Source organism: Paramormyrops kingsleyae, chromosome 6 (assembly GCF_048594095.1).
Source record: "Paramormyrops kingsleyae isolate MSU_618 chromosome 6, PKINGS_0.4, whole genome shotgun sequence".
Taxonomy (NCBI): Eukaryota; Metazoa; Chordata; class Actinopteri; order Osteoglossiformes; family Mormyridae; genus Paramormyrops; species Paramormyrops kingsleyae.
In genome coordinates, this window is record NC_132802.1 from 14,557,070 (window position 1) to 14,577,045 (window position 19,976).

Genomic DNA, 19,976 nt, shown 5'->3' on the forward strand with positions numbered 1-19,976 from the left:
AATAATTCATGACTTTGGCCAATAAGGCGATCGCAGATTCTCAGGATGACAACAGCATTTAAAGAGCTGCAGGTTGAAGTTCAGTCAGCCAGTAGGGGGGAGCCAAACACAAAAAACCTGCCTTTAGAAATTTCTGGAACTGTTGACAGAAAACTCATTAAATATGCATGTCTCTTTGATTTGTAAGTTCCCCCTTAAACTCATTTTGGAATTTAACTGAGACTTTATAAGTTTATACACAAATTTTAAGCACCCCTTGTGAACATTGAGCCATGTAGGACGCCTCACATTAAGAACACCTTGAAATATCATGTTTTTTTGTTTACTGCAATTAAAGCCCTTGAAAGAGACCTACGTTTTGCTTAACTCTTTCCAATGTGTGGGGCAGGGGTGAGGTGCGGGGCTGCTCTCTCACAGCCCTCACACCTCCTAGTGACGAAACTTTTTCTGAAGATACACACTCGCATTTCAAAAGTAGAGGAGCGCCCCCTCATTGCCCCCATGCATGCTGCAGATACAGGCGTTCCCAGATACCTCCCTAAATGGTAACGACTCTGGCCGCCTGAACGGCTTTTACTGTGTGACAACAGCATGCCACCCTATAGACTGCCTACCTCAGGTGTGAAAGGCAGATTGTGCTTATTGAGATTCTATGCTGATGTGTTTGATACCCAGCTATTTACTTGTAAATAAGCTTGGTGTATAGCATTACGTGCCGCCTTTGCATGTTTCAGTTCACACCGACACAAACTCAGGGCATTTTAAATCCACCCTTTTTTTCCATCATGCTGAACATCTTTCTGTTTAACCTGGGCCTTCAGCTGAAGGTGCAACAGGGCCACCTTACAATGGATTATTCCTTGGAGATGTATGGCTTCTATGGCTTAGTCAGCACTTTTATTCATAGTTACAGTTCAACCTGTAACAGAATGTTTCTAGTTATTTAGTGGACATTTTTTATCCAAAGGGTGACATCACACTGCCAACTACAGCATTTGAGCCATCATAAGCATCATAACCCGCCGAGCCACATGCTGTTGTTTTATTGGAATGATTCGTCTTAAGTACTTTTTCCTGATGGGTTCAGTGGGTACAGGAAGTAGTCACAAGTAGGGCGAGAGGGACTCCTTTCTGGAGTGTAGAGTGGTCTAGAAGTTACGGTATGATGTCAAAGGCCATGGAAGATCCCACTAAAATAGACAAATTCTCTTTTGTATTTTATAACAAAACTCCATATAATATAATTCATGGTCTTTCATAATCTGAGGAGGGAATTGACTTTTGTATATAATAATAGAACTGAATGTACCAGAAATGTCTAGTCAGACTTTATGACTCACAGGGAAGTAGACTAACTACATAAATAATAAAGTCTGTAATTTTATATGCAAATCCAAATTCTTCACCAAATGGTTGAGAAATATTTATATTTGTTCTTGAATCACTTCAGAAACATGTATTATGTTTAAGGTTTAATTAATTGTAAAAAAATGCTAAAATCAATGTCCTGACTTACTTCTTCTGACATTCCACTGTGCTTTGACTCCATTTTTTAAAGTAACTTATTATACCTTTTAACATAAATCTAAAGTAAACACAACACAACTAATATTAGAAACTCCATTCATGATTTTCTAGGACTGTAACTCAAAATGCCAAGCCTTCTGATACAGCCTTTATGACCTCAGCTGGCGCAATTTGGCAGGCCCAGGAAATGATGTCACCCGAGTCAGCCCCTCCTATCACCTGGGCGTGGGAGGAGTTCACACAGTACTAGACAGCAGGAAAAAACAAGGAAGAAAGAAAAAGTGGTCAGGTGCGTGTTTGTGTGAATGTCGAGGCTAGAGTTACAGAAAGTGAGGGATCTTATCTACTGGACACACAATAGGTTTGTTTGAGGATATGGAGCCACCAGAGTGTTCTGTGGGAAGTTTGGGGCTGCTGAAAACCTTTGGTTCCTCTGAGTTTGGCAACTGGGAAAAGATTGGCTCTGGAGGATTTGGACAAGTATACAAAGTACGACATGTACAGTGGAAAACCTATCTGGCGATCAAGTGCCCTCCAAGTCCTCATATGGATGAAAAGTAAGTGGCTTCTGTCTCTGCAGAGAAGGAGTTAAGCCGTTTACCTACTAGCAGTCCAGGTTGTTTCCCATGTAGATAAGGAGAGCGTTTGTCCGGTCGCCGTTCTGACCGTGAGTCCGTAAGTGTGACGTAAGCCATGTGCTGTGATCTGAGAACTGTCCTTTCTAAACTGACTTTCAGTAGCTGAACTCATTAGTGATTATTACTTCATGATGGAAAAGCCGCCATACAGCCAATGCAGAGATTTACCTTCACAAAGTGAAGTTATATACCATACTAGCACCATAGTACTGTAGTAATGTGCCCTGCCTTTTTCTCCTCTTCATTTTTCTTTTCTTTTATGTTTTTCCTTTTGTTTGATACAAATATGAATTAGTTTATAGGAATATGTTATAACCCCTTTTATTTAAAAGCAAAGGAAAAATAACATTGTTCCCAAGTTTTAATAATTTAACTATTATTGAGTTGTTTCCACATTAAACATGAAAAGATAAAATAATCTCTTTTAAAAGATAAAATGTGCTTGGGAGGAGGCTATTGCAGATGTTGATCTGATTTGGAATACAATGATAATTAAGGATTTTATATCTTTAGGTTCTTATTATGTATTTTTATATGATTTGGTAACAGTTAAGAGGGGATACATTTTGCCCAGACTTGTGCCCCAGATAGGAAGCATGAACAATTCTCAGTGTCTGTGTTTGGAAGAGCAGGTTCAGAAGTATATTTCTCCACGATCCTTTGCAACTTTACTGCTTAGTGGAAACCGTGAATTTAAGGGGTACTCAATCAATTAATTAATATAATGAATGTGGTCTTATCACTCTCTGTAACCTGAAATTCTGCATGTAAGCATGAACCCAAAGAAAAGTCCCATATCTAGGCAAAACGTTACTGCTGATAGAGGATTTGGTGTTTGTGTTTACACACTGAACACTAAGATTTACTTTCCATCATGCTGAACATCTTTCTGTTTAATATTAAGTTAATGGTGGCTTCTTTATGTTTTCCTGTGCCTGCGCGCATGCATGTGTGTGTGTGTGTCTGTCTGTGTTTTTGTAATTCTTTGGGGGACAGATTTCCCCACAATGTGATTAAAAACCTGTAATTTTTTACCTTGTGTGGACACTTTTCCAGTCCCTATAAGGGAAAATTCAATTTTATAAAAAATAATCTGTGGCTGCAATCAAAGAACTAAAAATCTCGTATTTTGTTTGTTTTTTTTTATAGTTAAGGTTAGGGCTAGGAAGGGGTTAAGGTCATCATGTTGGGATTAGAGTTTTCCCCACAGAAATGAATGGAGAGTCCCCATAAAGATATAATTGCAAACCTGTGTGTGCGTGTGCACGCGTGTGTGGTGCATCCAAGGATTTATTTATTTATTTGTTCTATAACACACCTAACTTGGCTGCTTCACTCCGCCTTTGTGTTTGTCACTCTGTCATGGAGATGACAGATTCCTGTACCTCTGTGGAATGCCATGTTCCGCCCATAGATGGACCGGAAGCCTGCCTTGGCATGCACCTGAACAGGCACATTTTGTTGGAGAAGGACATCTATCTGCAGCACATCTACATCTGAAAACAGACAGATGGATCCTTTTTTTTGCAATTCTTCTAATTTTAGTAAATATTCTGAAACAGTTCTGAAAGGTCTGAAGCAGGGGAGAGGAAATACAAGTATCTGCATATTAGCTTTAAGTAGCCCTGGCTTTTGCATAACAAATGATACACCCCAGGGGGCCGGTGTGGCACTGCAGGTTAGGACGGTGTCCCCCTGTTCGGAAGGTCGTTGGGTCAAATCGCATGGTTGGCAGAATGATGTCATCATTGGACTCTTAGCAAGGCCCTTAAACCAGAATTACTCCAGGGACTGGATGACCTTGCTTTCTCAGTTGTATCTTGCTTTGGATAAAAGCGTCTTCTAAATCATAGCAAAATGTGGAAAATAATGTGGCGTATACAAGGGTAAAAACCAAGTTTTTTGAAACAGCTTGTGAGTAATACTTTAACTGCAGTTTTGCACAGTGATATCTGTGCTTATGGGGTTTTTTATGGGGTTTTTCCAACCTATCTATCAGTTTGCATGGGCTCCTCTTGAAGAGAATGAGTCAAGGCTGAGACAGGGCGGTTTTCTGCTCCACATCTCAGACTCGCCGAGTCGATTGCCAGGCACAAACAATGGCTACCTACATGAATGACTTCAGCCTGTTCGGTGGGCAACCCTGAACCAAAAGCCTATCTTTTAAGTATCTATGAACAACATAAACTTGCCTGCGCTGAGCACCACTCTCCTTCATAAGCGTGCTTTGTTCAGCTACCTTCTTAGCCAACCAGTGCTTATGGAAACAATGAGCAAAGCTGCAGAACCAGTCCTGCTAGCCTGCTCTTAAAAGGAGACATTGTCTGCTTGTGGAGCACTGCGAGTGTGCTTTAACTGAAGAGATTAGCCTACGGGTACTTGCTCTCAAATGCACGTCGACAACATTCTCCCCCCTTTTCGAAAAATAGTTCCCCAAATCAGTCTACCTGCCAGCACTCGGTGTACTTCTGACCTGCGATCTGTTAATATTTTAATAACTAAACTTTCAAAGGGAACAAAGTTCCCAATAACAAGTGGCGTGGCGTGGCTTCTCCTCCTGTCTCCACCGCCCAACGAATAAGGCGATTTAAAATAATGTAGGTCGGAGGTTTGTTGTTTATAAGGATTTTTTTTTTCTTCAGGGGTCTGGCAAACAAATGCTAAGCAGCCACAGCTATTTATTCTACTTTGCTCACCCCCCAATATGCTTTTAGGCACATGTATCTGTAGCTATCTGTATTAGCAATCTGCGCCTGTGTCTGCAAGGTCATAAATTCAGATCCAGTTGCAGTCAGAAGAATCATATCACCGCTGGTCCCATGAGCAAGACCCTTAAGCCCAGTTGTCGCAAGGCTGCTGACTTCTGTCTGACCCCAAGCTTTCCTCGCTAGCATGTCACTTAGCGGATGCATTTTCCCCACAAGCAAATAGGCTGTAAATATTTTGCTTTTAAGTAACATGAAAGTTATAGTGGCTGCAGTTATGATAATCTTGGTGCATTTCAGTACATGTTTAGTGTAGTGAAAAACCTCTAATACACCACAATCCATTGATATTGAGGAATAAGTTCACTAAGTCGATAAATACGTCATGCATTAACTTGCCAGTTTTTAATGTTCGTATCGCTTATAGGGGTCCTTTTTAAATCGGAGCTAGAGCTAAAATAAAAAACGATAACTGCTAAAGGGGTTTGTGACAAGATGCATCGTTCGTGACTTGTTCTTCAACCATCGCAGACACTGTGCTGAATTCCATTAGATGGGGGACTTCGAATGATGCTCTTGGTTACAAATTGTGAAGATAATTCTGTCCAATAAACCTGTCAGCGGCCATCGCCATGCAGCCGCACACGGGTGGCGCGTTAAAGACGTCAGGAATGCTGCAACCTGAGTTTGAACTGGTTTTTAAACTGTGGAATGAGGGGGACCAACCAGAGGTGTACATGCAGGTCCCTAAAATCACAGTCTGCTCTGAAAACATGGCAGAATTTTTCCATTCATATATGGATCGGATGACACATAACAATGGCAGCCAAAATGCTTGCAATACAATCATCAAATGGTCTAAGAGGCTGAAGCTAGGTTCTTCTCTCAATTAGGGAGCAAGCTGAGCTGCTGGAAGAGGCCAAGAAGATGGAGGCAGCAAAGTTCCGCTACATCCTGCCCGTGTATGGGATCTGTAGTAACCCCCAGGGGCTGGTGATGGAGTACATGGAGACGGGGTCCCTGGAGATGCTGCTAGCTACCGAGCCTCTGCCCTGGGAGCTCCGATTCCGGATCATCCACGAGACGGCCGTCGGCATGAACTTTCTCCATTGCATGAACCCTCCCTTGCTGCACCTGGACCTCAAGCCCGCCAACATCCTGCTGGACGCCCACTATCACGTCAAGGTATCAGATAGCCAGGCCCTTGTAAGCGCATGACAAACGTCTGGGCTCAAGGTATCGCTAAGTCTGGGGAGCTCCTATGTTAATAAGGCCTTAGTTATTGGGGGACAGGTTTTCATACTTAATCTCTGCCCACTTGACAATGGATGCTTTGGGAGAGAAGCACTAAGTTGGCCTCCAATGCAGGTTCCCAGCAGCCCTTCCTCAGGAGCTTAATACTCAATGACTAATGGTGCGGAATGGGTGGGAACTGTAGCCCCGCAGTGCAGTTTTATAAATCCTGTATGTAAACACGCATCATGGGCCAGTCTCGACACGAAGTGGCACGATGTAGTAACGTGGGTCTCGCCCATCAAAGGCAGCTCAAAATAGACGTTCTTGAGTCAGGATCTCCGTGCCTCATGCAGAAGGCCTGGTTGCCCAGGTACCCACCCTGCATTGAGCGAAGACAAATGAGGGCTCAGGCAGTGCCGTGCGATCTGCGAGGGTTGCCTTCGGCGAGCCTGCCAAAGCATGTCGCATTAACCCCGCTGCTGCGCTCGCTCACTCCGCTCACCTCACCTCACCGTGGGCTGGAGGGGAGTTGTCTGAACACATCCCCATGCCATCTCATCTCTTAGATATCAGATTTTGGCCTGGCGCGGTGGAACGGCTTCTCCGGGGCCGACGACATCAGTCGTGATGGATTCTGTGGCACGATTGCCTACCTGCCACCGGAGAGGATCATCGAGAAGGAGCGGGTCTCTGACACTAAACACGATGTCTACAGGTGACAGTCCCTACTTATTAAACATCATCACAGTCTTACATTCATTTCAATCTCTGACATTTTTCTCATTTTTGTGTGTTTTTTTTTTTTTATTTTGTTTATATTTCTTGGTTTTGAGTACTTGTTTATTTAATTAAGCATAAAACAAGTCATTTAACTACTTCCTTTCCTGTTTTAGCTTTTCTATAGTGATCTGGGGTATTCTCACACAAAAGAAGCCATATCAAGGTAATGCAATACATCTTTGTTACTAATTCCTTCGGGTTATTGGGCAGTGATTAGTGAAGCCATCTTCCTCATCAATGACTAACAATATATAATAATATAAAAGTAACTGCTTATTCACTATCCTCTTCATTTTGAAAAAGAAAGTTACTCAACTTTACTCCACTTCAAGTCATCCACATGACGTCTCTTAAATCAATAGTTATGAGACATCGCAGTGTTTGTTTACGTATGACACCTGCAAGCCTGTTCGCACACAAACACGTTCCGTTTCCCATTTCATTTCTGAGAAAATAGACCGCCAAGGCAGATTTTATCAGTCCCCTAGTGCTCAGATCATTGACTTCTTTCTGGTAGTACATTTTTTATTTACTTATCTGGTAGTCGTTTAGTTATAATTTCCATGTACATAAGGTCTGAGTTGCCTTGTAAAACTATGGGAAACGACCTCAGTTTTTAACAGGTGGTACTTTTCCCATGAATGTAACGTGTAGCTTTACTTGGTGAGTGTCCTCACTGTGGCCAAAATCTTGGTATCTTGGCTTTGAAAGATCCTATACGATGGTCCACTGTCTGCCATTCTCTGATTGAAGGTACAATTTCTACCATGATGTATTGTGATGTATAGGTAATTGAGTTACCAGTATGTCTCAGGTCAAAACACCAAAGTTTTGAGATGGAGTGTCATTGTAATATTCTGCTTAGCTGCATGGCCTTTAATGTTCCTCACTGTGATTTGAAACGTAGAATTAAGATGATGGATGAATTATCTATCTATCTATCTATCTATCTATCTATCTATCTATCTATCTATCTATCTATCTATCTATCTATCTATCTATCTATCTAATCTGTTTGTTTGCTATGTATTATTATTTTTATTATGACTTTGTATTTTGGTTTATTTTTTACTATTGGCTAATACTAAAATGACTAATCACAGGCTTCTTAGCTGTTACAGGCTTGCACCCAGAGGTCAGCTGTAGCTGCATGCTGTACCAGTAGCCATATGCTAACCAGGGTGCTGCGTACCGGTAGCCAAATGCCGTCCAGAGTGTGGTGAACTGATGGCCATATGCTAACCAGAGTGTGTTGTGCAAGTAGCCGTATGCTAACCAGAGTGTGTTGTGCAAGTAGCCGTATGCTAGTCAGAGTGTGTTGTGCAAGTAGCCGTATGCTAGTCAGAGTGCAGTGTACCAGTAGCCATATGTTAAACGCATGCTCCTTTTCACAGGGGAGAACAACATCCTACACATTATGGTGAAGGTGGTGAAGGGGATACGGCCAGATTTGGGGGTTCTGCCACGCAACCGGCCCCAGGCCTGTAATGGCTTCATAGCGCTGATGCAGAGGTGCTGGCACGAGTTCCCGCAGTCCCGGCCCAGCTTCCAGGGTAAGCCGGAACCCCACTTCGGCTCCTTGGGGTGTCTCTCAGTTTCTGACTTGTTTATACTTATAGCTCGAGGTTGCGACCATTTCATATCCAAATTGCAGGCCTCCATCTACAGTTAAGAGCTGGAAAATTATCACTACGAAGCGTCCCTGCCCCTAAGGATTTCATAACTATTTTGCAACATCGACCCATTCATAAGGAAAGTCAGACAAACAGGAACTGCAGTTTGTTACGTTAAGCGATCATTCCACAGAATTCCTTTGTAGTGCTGCGCTGTGGTTTACCAAAAATCCAGGAGATGTAGACCTCCCTATATATAGAATTTACCTTGATAAGATTTATGACCATTAAGAAAGATTGTTACCGTGCGGCAATTCCGCTGTGAGTTGGATAGAAAACAAGACGCATAGTTGTAGAATGATAAACGATCATACCGCTCCCATCCACTGCCCTGATGGTGGAGGTATTTCACGTCGCCCTGGGTCTCTCCCCAGAGATTACATCAGAGGCCGAGGAGCTCTGCGCCAAACCCGGTGAGGAGGCCCGGGTTCTAACTACTGAGCCGGAGGCCAGCCCATGTCCCGTGCAGGGATGCCTTGACCAGGTAAGACCATCACTTTGACATCACCACAAAAAGATTAATCTCTCAGACTACTACTTTTTTTAACTGGCCCAGTGGCTAAATTTACAGTGAAAACATCCCTGCACAGTCAGATCTTTCATATTTAATATTTACCCTGTAGGCGTCAGGGTATTTTTTGTTTACAGCTTTGATCTTTGCAAGTGACCTGCAGGAAGTGCGAGAGCACTAGATCAATATTTAAATATGTCGCACTGTAAAGCAAAAAATAACTTCCCTCTTTGTCTTTGTTTAATGCTCCACTGGAAAAAAAGTAATAGTGCATTAATAAACAAAAAAAAAGAAACATTTCAATTGAAAAAACACAGAAATCTCATCTTGGCAGAAGTAAACAGCACCTCGACATCTTTAGATGTTTGCACGTGTCTCCGTGTGACGGCTTCTGTTTTTTTAAGATATGCCATACCGACAAGTGTCGGTTTCCTAGAAAAGGATAAGGCAGAAATGCAGCTTGACGGCATTTCTTGTTTACAGCTTGATGTTGAGGTAGCTGCGAGTCCATGTTGGGGACATAAGGGATTGTTTATTAAGCACAAAGCATGCATTGTGTGCAGTATGAACATGCTTCCTCAATGCTGCTTTTTATACAGTTTACACCTTGCTTTGGGTATTTTACAGCTGAACAGAATATTCCTGACACTGTCCAGTAGTCATTGATCTGTTGTTCGGATGAAACCCAGTGCTTGCTAGTAATAACACAGGGATGTATATCTCAAGCAGGAGAGAGAGTCCAGGCCAGTCCGGCCCAAGTCGGCCATGTTGCCGGAGAAGGATTACAGCCTGACTGAGCTATTGAGCCAGGTGGATTCTGGGATTTCCAGAAGCTTCGACCGCATGAAAGAAGACTGCACCCAGTGCAAGGACAACACCAGCAAGAGGCTCTCTGGTATCTCCTCTGTGGACTCTGCGTTCTCTTCCCAAGGCTCCATCACCCTGTCCTTCGAGCGAGAGAACATGGCCAATGGTAAGAGCGGAGGCAGGCCGACCAACAGGCGGGGCAGGGCGAAGGCCTGGAGAGGTCATACTAAATGACCATGCGGTTATGTCTTGCTGCCCATAACTTATTTGTTTTTTGACATTAACTTTCAATGCACTTGAAACTTAAGATAATTCGATGTATCGGTGCACAATGAAGGAGTTTGATTGAAAGGTCAAAACTTCACAGCGGGCTTCCAGTAAAGTTTCTATTAATATCTAAAACTATTGGCATCATGTGCACAAGTGAGTGCTAAGCTAATGATTAATGAAATACAACAACATATCACTGAATGGAGTAAGTCAGGGTGTTTTTCTTTTTTTTTTGTTCTATGGTCTAGATTCAGGGACACTGGATGTGCAGAGAAAGAAGCTCTGTGAGGCGATCAGGATGGAGGACATCGGCAAGCTGATGAAGATCCTGCAGCCTCAGGATGTGGATCTGTTGCTCGAGGGGGGATTCAGCCTGCTGCACTATGCCGTCCAGCTGGCCAATGAGGAGGCCGTCAAATTCCTGCTCCTCAACAACGCCAACCCCAACCTGCCCAATGGCAAGGGCTCCACTGCACTACACCTGGCTGCCGAGAAGCGACTCAGGAACATGGCGGAGCTTCTGCTGCTGGGCCGCAAGACCAACGTCAATGCCAAGGATGAGGACCAGTACACACCGCTGCATTTCGCTGCCCAGAACGGTGACGAGGCCATCACCCGCCTGCTGCTGGACAAGAACGCCTCCATAAATGAGGTGGATTTCGAGGGCCGCACCCCCTCGCATATCGCCTGTCAGCACGGCCAGGAGAACGTGGTCCGTGTGCTGTTGAGTCGTGGCGCAGACGTACACCTGCCTGGGAAGGACAACTGGACACCCCTGCACTTTGCAGCCTGGCAAGGCCACCTGCCCATCGTCAAGCTACTGGTCAAGCAGGCCGGGGCCAACATCAACAGCCAGACGTCCGATGGCCGGACGGCACTGCACTTGGCCTCCCAGCGGGGGCAGTACCGGGTGGCACGCATCCTCATTGAGTTAGGGGCCGATGTGCACCTGCTGGCCGCCGGCTTGCGTACCGCACTGCATGTGGCCGCTGAGACAGGCCACACCAGCACCTCCCGCCTGCTAATAAAGCACCAGGCTGACATCCAGGCCCGGACTGCTCAGGGCTGCACTGCACTGCACCTGGCTGCCCAGCATGGCCACCTGCCCACTGTCAAGATGTTGGTGGAAGAGGGTGCCGATGTGGCCAGCGTGAAGCACGCTCAGCGCACCGCATGCCACCTGGCTGTGGAGGAAGGGCATGTTGATGTAGTCCGGGAGCTTCTGAAGAGCTGTTCGAAGAGCGCCAGCCTTGCTGACGAGCGGGGGCTTACCCCCATGCAGCTGGCCCTCCGTGGAGGGTACACAGACATTGTCCACATGCTCCTCTCATATGGGGCTGAGATGCCCCCACCTTCCCCGAGCACACTTTCCCAAGCTACCCCTCAATTCCCAGGTCAAGAGCCTGGCAACTGCGGCACGCTGCGGCAGAGGAAGATCGTGATCCTAAAACTCACCAAGCACGAGATGCCCGACCATGTGGAGCCGAGCTCCCTGCCCTGTGCCTCTACTTCCTGTTGAGATGCAAGAGATGATACTTAAGGATCTATAGACTGGGACACAAAGCTCTCCTTCCTGTGCCTGTTTGGCCGTTCAGGGAAGGTTCCGTAGAGACTTTCAAGACCTACAACCATTGTATATTTTGTAATTATTCAGTAAAGGAAGTTACTGTTTCTCAGGCAGGACACCAGAATTTCCTTTGGCTTTCTTCTCTCATAGGCATGTTTTCTCCATTCAATATTATTTGTATGTTGAAAAAGAACATTAAACATATTTATACTGTGTATATAATATGGGACCAAGTAATGGTTCTCACTTTATTATCCTTTATAATATAGCTTATTGTGAAGTACGTTTTTATACTCTGCAAAGAAATGTAGTTGTGCTACAATTGCGTTGCCCCCATGCTTTTTTTTAATGTGCTTTAAGCATGTAGGTTGTTTCTTTTCCCACAGATAATCCCACACATGTGCCACTGTCTTTCTGTGCACCCGCTGTCGAATCTTAACATTTCATTGTCAGAAAAGTATGTTTAGTTAGCTGATCAACAAATCTGTGCCAAGACAATGGGTGGTTCTCCCGACAGGACCTAGACAGTCACTGCGTCCATAGGTTTTTGGCCAAGTTTTATTTCTTCGAAATGAGAAGGGGATCAGTGTATCGTATTCTCATCATTATTTTCTGAAGTAGTCACCTATTCTTTGCCCTGGGAGTGCATTGGTACAGCTCTTGGCCCAAGAAAACCTGTATAATCTTGTGTTTTCTGGAGCTGCTGATGTCTCTTGTCAAAGTGGACGTGCTGAGCCTTGCAAGCCCCCCTCTGCTCGACCATGGGAACTGCCCCCGGGGGGGATCTCAGGATGGCAATGCTATGCCTCCCCCCATATAATTCTCCCCGACGCTCCGCCTTTCCATCCCTCTGATAACCACTGTGCTGTTCCCATTGCCTGCAGGGGAGAGACCTGAGAAATGCTGCGGTGTGTGTGGAGCGCCCTGTAATTGCCTGTGTTTTTTTTTTTATGGTCTTATGCATGGGCGGCCAGCTAATTGCCTGGTAAGGTCGGCGCCCTCGGGAGCCCTGGTTACAGCCCAAGGCAGACACTCACCACCTGTCACCAAGCGACCAACTGTCAAAGGGTCACATGATCTCATTCCAGAATCCTGATAAAACTGTAATAAGAAACCCTCATTCAATGGCTAGTCGACTATTTGTTTGTGTATTTGCCTGCATTGCGCAGCTGCTTTGTATATATAACGAAAGAGTAAAGTTTCTGCATTAAGTTCTAAGTCTGGTAGTGTTTCTTTGAGAAGTTATTGGTATGGCTAATATGGCCTTTTCTTTTGATGAATTGTGTAATCCCTTTTTACTATAAGGGAATCAATACCTTACACTTATTACTCATTAATCTTACTACACAAGTGCATGATAAATAGTCAACAACAGGAAATGAGGAAAATCCACAGTCCTGGTACAGTCTGGTGCGTCATTGTGCTGTGTACGAGGAACTTCTAGGCAAACGGCAGGAAGTCACAGAAGTGGTTCTCTTTTATATACAAAATTCATTCCAATGTTGCAACCAACGTGAGCAGTCGCTGGATATCCTCACACAAGTGTACCAATCCATGCCTTCTAGGGGGTCCTCCTCCTCCCCTGGAATGCACCAAGAGCGTCCCCTGTTCCTGTCCTTAGTAACAAATGAACCTCTGAGTCATTTTGGAATGTCATCATTGCACCCACCACAGATGTGACTTCTGGAACATTCCTGACCAGCTTGTTGGTTGGGTGTGATGGAGGTTGGGGGTTAGGCTGAGTTCTGGCAGCCCCTGGGTATGAGGGGTGCTGGGTGCCCTCGAGGGCTGTAGTCCTGCCATAAAGCTGGAGATCCTGAGTATGCATGACCTGGGGCTACAGGCTGGGTGTGAGCCTGGTTCCCTTCTTGTTGGGGGGTGGGGGGGGTTGTAAACAGTCTGGTGGAGCATTCATAGACCAGTGTAGGGCAGGTGACCATATGATCACAACTGAGACATGTAGAGTGGACCCTAGGAGGGTGAAGCCACAACGTAGCATCCTACAGAAAAACCCTTTATGGCAGAGCACTGGTGTGGCTTCAGCCTAGAGGCAGACCACTGGGGGTGTGGTTTTTTTGGCATGGCCAGTAGGGGCAACACACAAGCTTGCATATGGGGTGTGTTTGGGGTGATGGAACATCTGGTGGAGATTGAGGTATTTTGTTAAATAACTTCTGGAGCTGTTCAGCAGGTCCACCTAGATGTGCTACAGCTCTGGGTGGGACTACAGGGAATGGGTGTGCAGAGAATCCTTTGGCTCGCATAACAGCCTGATCCCTGCTAAGCTTGGAAAATAACAACTCAGGGACAATCATGCTGTTGGTATTCATGTTCCACATAACATATTTTATTCAGAATTCATTTTTAAAATATTTGTGCATTTTTGTATACAGCAAGAAACTCTAACCCTAACATTAATGTTTGATTATTGATGAATTATATACTCAAACAAGGATTTAAAATTAGGAGTTCAAGCCTCCATTTAGTAAAATGTCAGATGCTGATATCCTCCTGAGACCCAAGGAAAAAAGTGTCCTTCAATTTTAGGATATTTGTCTTTGGAGGAAATAACACATCTTGCAATTTAGATTTTTTTCTAATTTATTTTTATTTTTAATTTGACAGCATGTCCTCTTTAGTGTACAACAGGAATAAATATGTTTCCTTACATCAGTGAAAAAATAAATGCAAAAACAAAATGTCCACTACAATGGACATAAATGAATGGGTGGGGTCTCAGGAGGATATAGTTGAGAAGATAGGAAGGCTTTAATGTTCCACATAACATATTTTATTCAGAATTCATTTTTAAAATATTTGTGCATTTTTGTATACAGCAAGAAACTCTAACCCTAACATTAATGTTTGATTATTGATGAATTATATACTCAAACAAGGATTTAAAATTAGGAGTTCAAGCCTCCATTTAGTAAAATGTCAGATGCTGATATCCTCCTGAGACCCAAGGAAAAAAGTGTCCTTCAATTTTAGGATATTTGTCTTTGGAGGAAATAACACATCTTGCAATTTAGATTTTTTTCTAATTTATTTTTATTTTTAATTTGACAGCATGTCCTCTTTAGTGTACAACAGGAATAAATATGTTTCCTTACATCAGTGAAAAAATAAATGCAAAAACAAAATGTCCACTACAATGGACATAAATGAATGGGTGGGGTCTCAGGAGGATATAGTTGAGAAGATAGGAAGGCTTTAATGATGAATGTGACCTCAAACTTCCAGGGTTATGTGTCCAAATCTCACCGCTGTGGATTTTGCATGCAGGTTTCCTCCAAGTACTCCAGTTTATTCATACAGTCCAAAGAAATACAATTTTACTAAATGAGATTTCATGATGTTTGTATGTGTGCCCCAGCCTGCTGTCCTGGGCTGCCTGGTCTAGGCTCTAGGTCCCCCTGTAACCCCGACCAGGATAAGTGGTTAGAACTGAACGGAAAAGGCAAAATTCAGCAGCTAAGCTTTGTACATCTGATCATTTTTAAAGAGGGGTAGAATGAGGTGAAGTCATCGTACAGCAGCATCTAGCATCTCTTGGATCCTGCCTGTTAAATTGCTTAACTTGCTCCCACCCTGCCAGCCCATCATTGTGTGACAGCAGCCATCCGCCAGCTTCCTCGGAGCTCACGCTTTGTTCCAACATGTGATGCAAATGACTCACCTCGGCAGGATCATTAATGGCAGTGTTTCATCACAGACGCACATTACCCAGTGACACGCCACCCATTGATATGACTCCATGCACGCGACGGAGCAGCAAACTCACCCAATAAACAAGCCGGCAGCGGGGCACGCCAAACCCCTAGAAGACGCTTCAATGCAGCACGCCTAGCTAACTTGCCACAAGTGGTGTCAACCCAGCAATTACCAACGTCAAAAATGTCATATTAGAACTATGTAAATTTAGGTCCAGTCATATCCCACACAGAGGAAATTGGACTTTGTGTAACAAGTTAACATCAGAAAATGCTGCTGAAGTTAAGATAAATGACACTGACCAGAAAGAGCCCCAGAAAGAGCCCAGGTCACTCTAATTTGTTTTGTGACTCATTTCCAGAAGAAAACTGGCTCCAGAAGATCACAGATCCTCAACCTTTAAGGGGACTCTTGTTCAATGGTACCTGTTTCAGACTATCTCTGCATCAGTCTCCATAATGTCTGTTAGATCACAATCACTACTCTTCACAATCACTACTCCTCACAGTAATGCAATGGGTATGTTATGACTATCTAAAGATCTATTCTTCCATTAATAAGACAATAAGTATTCAATCTGAGTCACTTTTGGAAGGACTTAGTGCCATTAATTTTAATTACTATTTTACTATTTTAATTACTTAATTCTCTGCACAAATAAGGGAATTATATATATCATATAAAAAGAATGAACAATGTTTTAAGGGTGCAGGTACTGGGAATTAATAATATGTTATCATTATCCATATTTGTTTACGATTATTTTTCATGCAAAAAACATTATACTTTGTTATTTTACTCATAATATTCTGAGGAAATATACTGGGATATAAAAAAACATGTTTGATCAGCATTCCAAAGCAATTAAATATATTCGGGCAAAAAAATGACAAAAAAGATGACAAAAAAAATCACTAAATGTAATCGATTTTAATCCACCTTTGTCCATATTGCTAAAATGTGTTCTCCAGTAAAATCTGTTTCCAGGCAATCTGCAGTGCGGTTTAAATCCCACTCGGCCATGGAAGAACCTTTTCAAGCCTTGAAGAACCAGTTGGGTCAGATGGGAGACTGTTTGTGAAGATCTCGACATGCCGTTACCTGCAGAGATCGCCCTGCAGTCACTGAGTTGAAGCGTTGGTGCTGCTCTGACTTTCCGGATTTATGACTTTGTATATAAATAAAAAAAAGTCTAATGCTGGCCTCATGGAAGGTTACTGGTTAACAGAGTCTACAAACAGAAAGTATATAGAGCAGCCCTTTTTTAATGCGATAACTTCTGTAGTCTGTTTGTGCAACATACCACTCCATGTGGGGGGGGGGGTGGCTTTGTCTGTCATAGAGAAGTGGGATTACCTCAAATTGTTGTACTGTTATAAGTATATCATATAATGGAATCAAATATCACAAAACAGCAGTGCATAGGAAAGAGCTTTAAAAGGTATTTCTGAAATGTACTATAATTTATTTATATTATCAGGTGTCTAACAGAATAACAGATCACATGTCCTCAAAGGAACTGAAAGAAAGCACATGTACCCTGTTCCTACAACCAAGTCCAGGGTGAGTGGCCAGAAGATGGATCAGTATCTTTTTCAATATGTATCACCATACATTGTATACATTTACTTAGTTAACAGATGCTTTTCTCTGAAGTGATGTGCAATTGAGAAAGCAGGGTCAGCCAGTCCCTGGAACGACGGGGGGTTAAGGGCCTTGCTCAAAGGCCCAGTGGTGACATCACTCAGCTGACCCTGGGATTTAAACCAGAGGTTTTCCACTCAATGGCATAGGGTCCTAACCACGAGCTACAGACCACCCCACTCTAGACACAATTGAGAGTCATACACTATCACCTCTGACCCAAAACAAGTAATTGTATTTCAGAACCATTCAAGAAAAGACATGTTTCCTTTTGCAGGAACTTGTTATATGAAGTTCAAGTTTTCAAGCAGCTTTTTTTCACATGACCGCCCCCCCTCACATTTAGTTATAAAATTCGCTATGTGTTTTACGCCATCTGCTGGAACTTTGAAGCCATTACATTCTATGGACCAAGAAAATGGTGGCTTTCATTCCTGCCTTCATCACAAGCCACAAGAGAAGGAATATCATTAATTAGCAGTGTTTGTGCTGTGATATTGCCACTGTGTATACAAATTTAACAACCTTTTACAATTAACGACGTCAGCGCAGAGAAAATAAGGGAAATAATACCCCTCCCCCCTTGTAGCATATTTCACTGTCCTGGCGCTAGATGGCATTACAAAGCTTCGTCATGATGAATATCCGCTCAGATCCAAGGTTAAAGTAACACGTTGAAAATTGTGCATGTGATCAAGTTATAAAGAATTTAACTTACGTTACTCTGATTGACGTTTTTAATTATTAGCAGTTAATGAAAATTAAGCTCTTTTTGTGAAGGTTCTCCTCATTTCCCTAACATATCACATTCATTAGCTCTGTGATGCAGACATTCCATTCAGAGTGTACCCACCTTGTGCTCTGTGCCATACTCCCCTTGCCACCCTCTCCAGGTTAAGTTGTGGAAACATGGGTGGATTATAATCATTAATAGTCAGCACATCTATGTCCGCCTTAATGACCAAGTAGAGTAGGGCCAGATCCATGCATAGGCAAACTAGGCAGCTCAATTACACAAGATTATAAATTTAAATTGCTTAAATGGGGTGGTGGGCAATTATATATATATATATATATATATATATATATATATATATATATATATATAAATAAAACTACATACTTGGAATTTAAATGTTTATGTGTAGACAGAAACATGGCTAGGTCTAGCTATAGGCAGAATACACAGTTACCTAGGGCCCTGAATTACCTGCGTTGTGAAGGAAATGAAATGATCATCTAGTTTCTATGCAGTGGGGGACCAAAGTTCTATCTTTTCAGAGCCCCTGAAAAGATAGAACCAGGCCTGAATGAGGGTAAAATAAAAATCTGAATCTTTTTCCTATAACAATGTACATGTAATCTTGACATGCTGAAACAGTAAAATTACTTAGAACTTCTTTATTAAGATTGCTTTATGTTTATATTTATTGCAGTAATTTAAAAGTAATACTGCAATAAACAAATATAGTCCACCATTGTAAAATGATTGTTATTTCTAATTATTTTAAGAAATTCAAAATAAAATGCAGAAGAAAGATTAAATATGTTATCTGATGCAATGAAATGAATGCAAAATGAAATTCCATTCTTTTATACCAGCTATATATAGGAGTACAGGTCCAGGTTACATCAGAGTGCTATAAAATATGCGTATGAGCCAAGCTGAACCAAGCTACAAGGAGCTAATCTGTTTTTTTTCTGACTGTGGTTCCCTGAAGAGAAACCTGCTCCCACTGGAAGAAAGGGGCCAACCGAGAGCCTGCCACCTAAGAAATAAACAGCTTTCTAATCTACACAAACAGCAAGAGCACTAAGATGGTGGAATCAGTTTGCACACCGAACAGACCTGGGTAGTCTACCTTAAAGACCATATTGCTTTCTTCATATTTTACTTTTATTCTATTCGTTGTTTTTTTTTTTTTTGAACATCTGTCTTGAGTTTATGCATAATCGTATGCTTAATTGTACACTTCGTGTTACCACTTGCACCAAGACATATTCCTTGTACTTTTTGGCCTATATTCTGAAGCTAACCAATGCTTGTATATTAAGCGAATCCACCAAAATACCAAATACTAGTCACAATGAATGAGTTCATGGAATTATTTTTGTAATACATATGTATACATTAGTCATGGAAGGACAACGACAATGAGAAAAAAGAAAGAATGGAACTGAAACAGTCTGCCTCTAATTTAAGGAACCATTAGCAGGAGTCATTTGTAAGAGTTCAATCCGTAAATTATTAATCTCAATTGTTTGAGAATTCCCTCTTTTCAAAAACAAAACAGCTGCTGATTGGAAATCCCCACGTGATGCGGCGACTGCATCATCAAGGAAACTCCCGTATACGACTGTAAATGAAAATTATTTTAAAGCTTTTGTTTCCCGGATGATCTCGTTTTCATATAATGGCTATCAATTAAATCCAGCGATTCTTATTTCATATTTACACTATACACGGTTGGTCAGCAATTAAACGAATAACGAAGTTTTCCTAAATTACTCGTAAGCTTTTAGAGTATGAACCATGCTACAGCGTTCACTTAAAATATAGCGTATGAATAAAATGTATGCGAACATCTTATATTTACTAATTAACCTATAGATATTACAGAATAGCTTTTACCTACTTTATAAAAAATATAGCTGTTCTGTACTCCCATAACTTCCGTTGTGTGGTCCCGTTACACGTGAAACCCGCACTTATCAGTACTTTTAGGAGTGATAAGTAAACATTACATGTCGTGTATTTTACAGCACTGTTTTTCTTTGTTGTCAGGGAGGGAAACGTGCGTAAGGGGATCAAGCCGTTCAAAACAATTCACAGAAGTTAATTTCCTTCGCCCCCTACTCGACGGCGTCTTTTTGGTTCGGCCCACCCCCTCCTGTAAACAGTAG

The 19,976-nt window shown here is 42.5% G+C and overlaps 1 protein-coding gene across 2 annotated transcripts; it reads left to right on the plus strand.

Annotated features, from left to right (window-relative positions):
* The first annotated feature begins 1,755 nt into the window (after positions 1 to 1,755).
* Positions 1,756 to 12,925, plus strand: ripk4 (receptor-interacting serine-threonine kinase 4). 2 transcript variants are annotated; one of them, XM_023833184.2, is made up of 8 exons: positions 1,756 to 2,084; positions 5,764 to 6,055; positions 6,673 to 6,821; positions 7,000 to 7,049; positions 8,281 to 8,439; positions 8,934 to 9,043; positions 9,797 to 10,043; positions 10,396 to 12,925. In XM_023833184.2, the coding sequence occupies exons 1-8, from the start codon at positions 1,903 to 1,905 to the stop codon at positions 11,664 to 11,666; spliced, it is 2,460 nt and encodes an 819-aa protein (XP_023688952.2). In that variant the 5' UTR covers positions 1,756 to 1,902; the 3' UTR covers positions 11,667 to 12,925. The 2 variants fall into 2 exon arrangements, with proteins under 2 accessions (XP_023688952.2, XP_023688953.2); XM_023833185.2 differs by having other exon boundaries at positions 9,800 to 10,043.
* Positions 12,926 to 19,976: the final 7,051 nt, after the last annotated feature.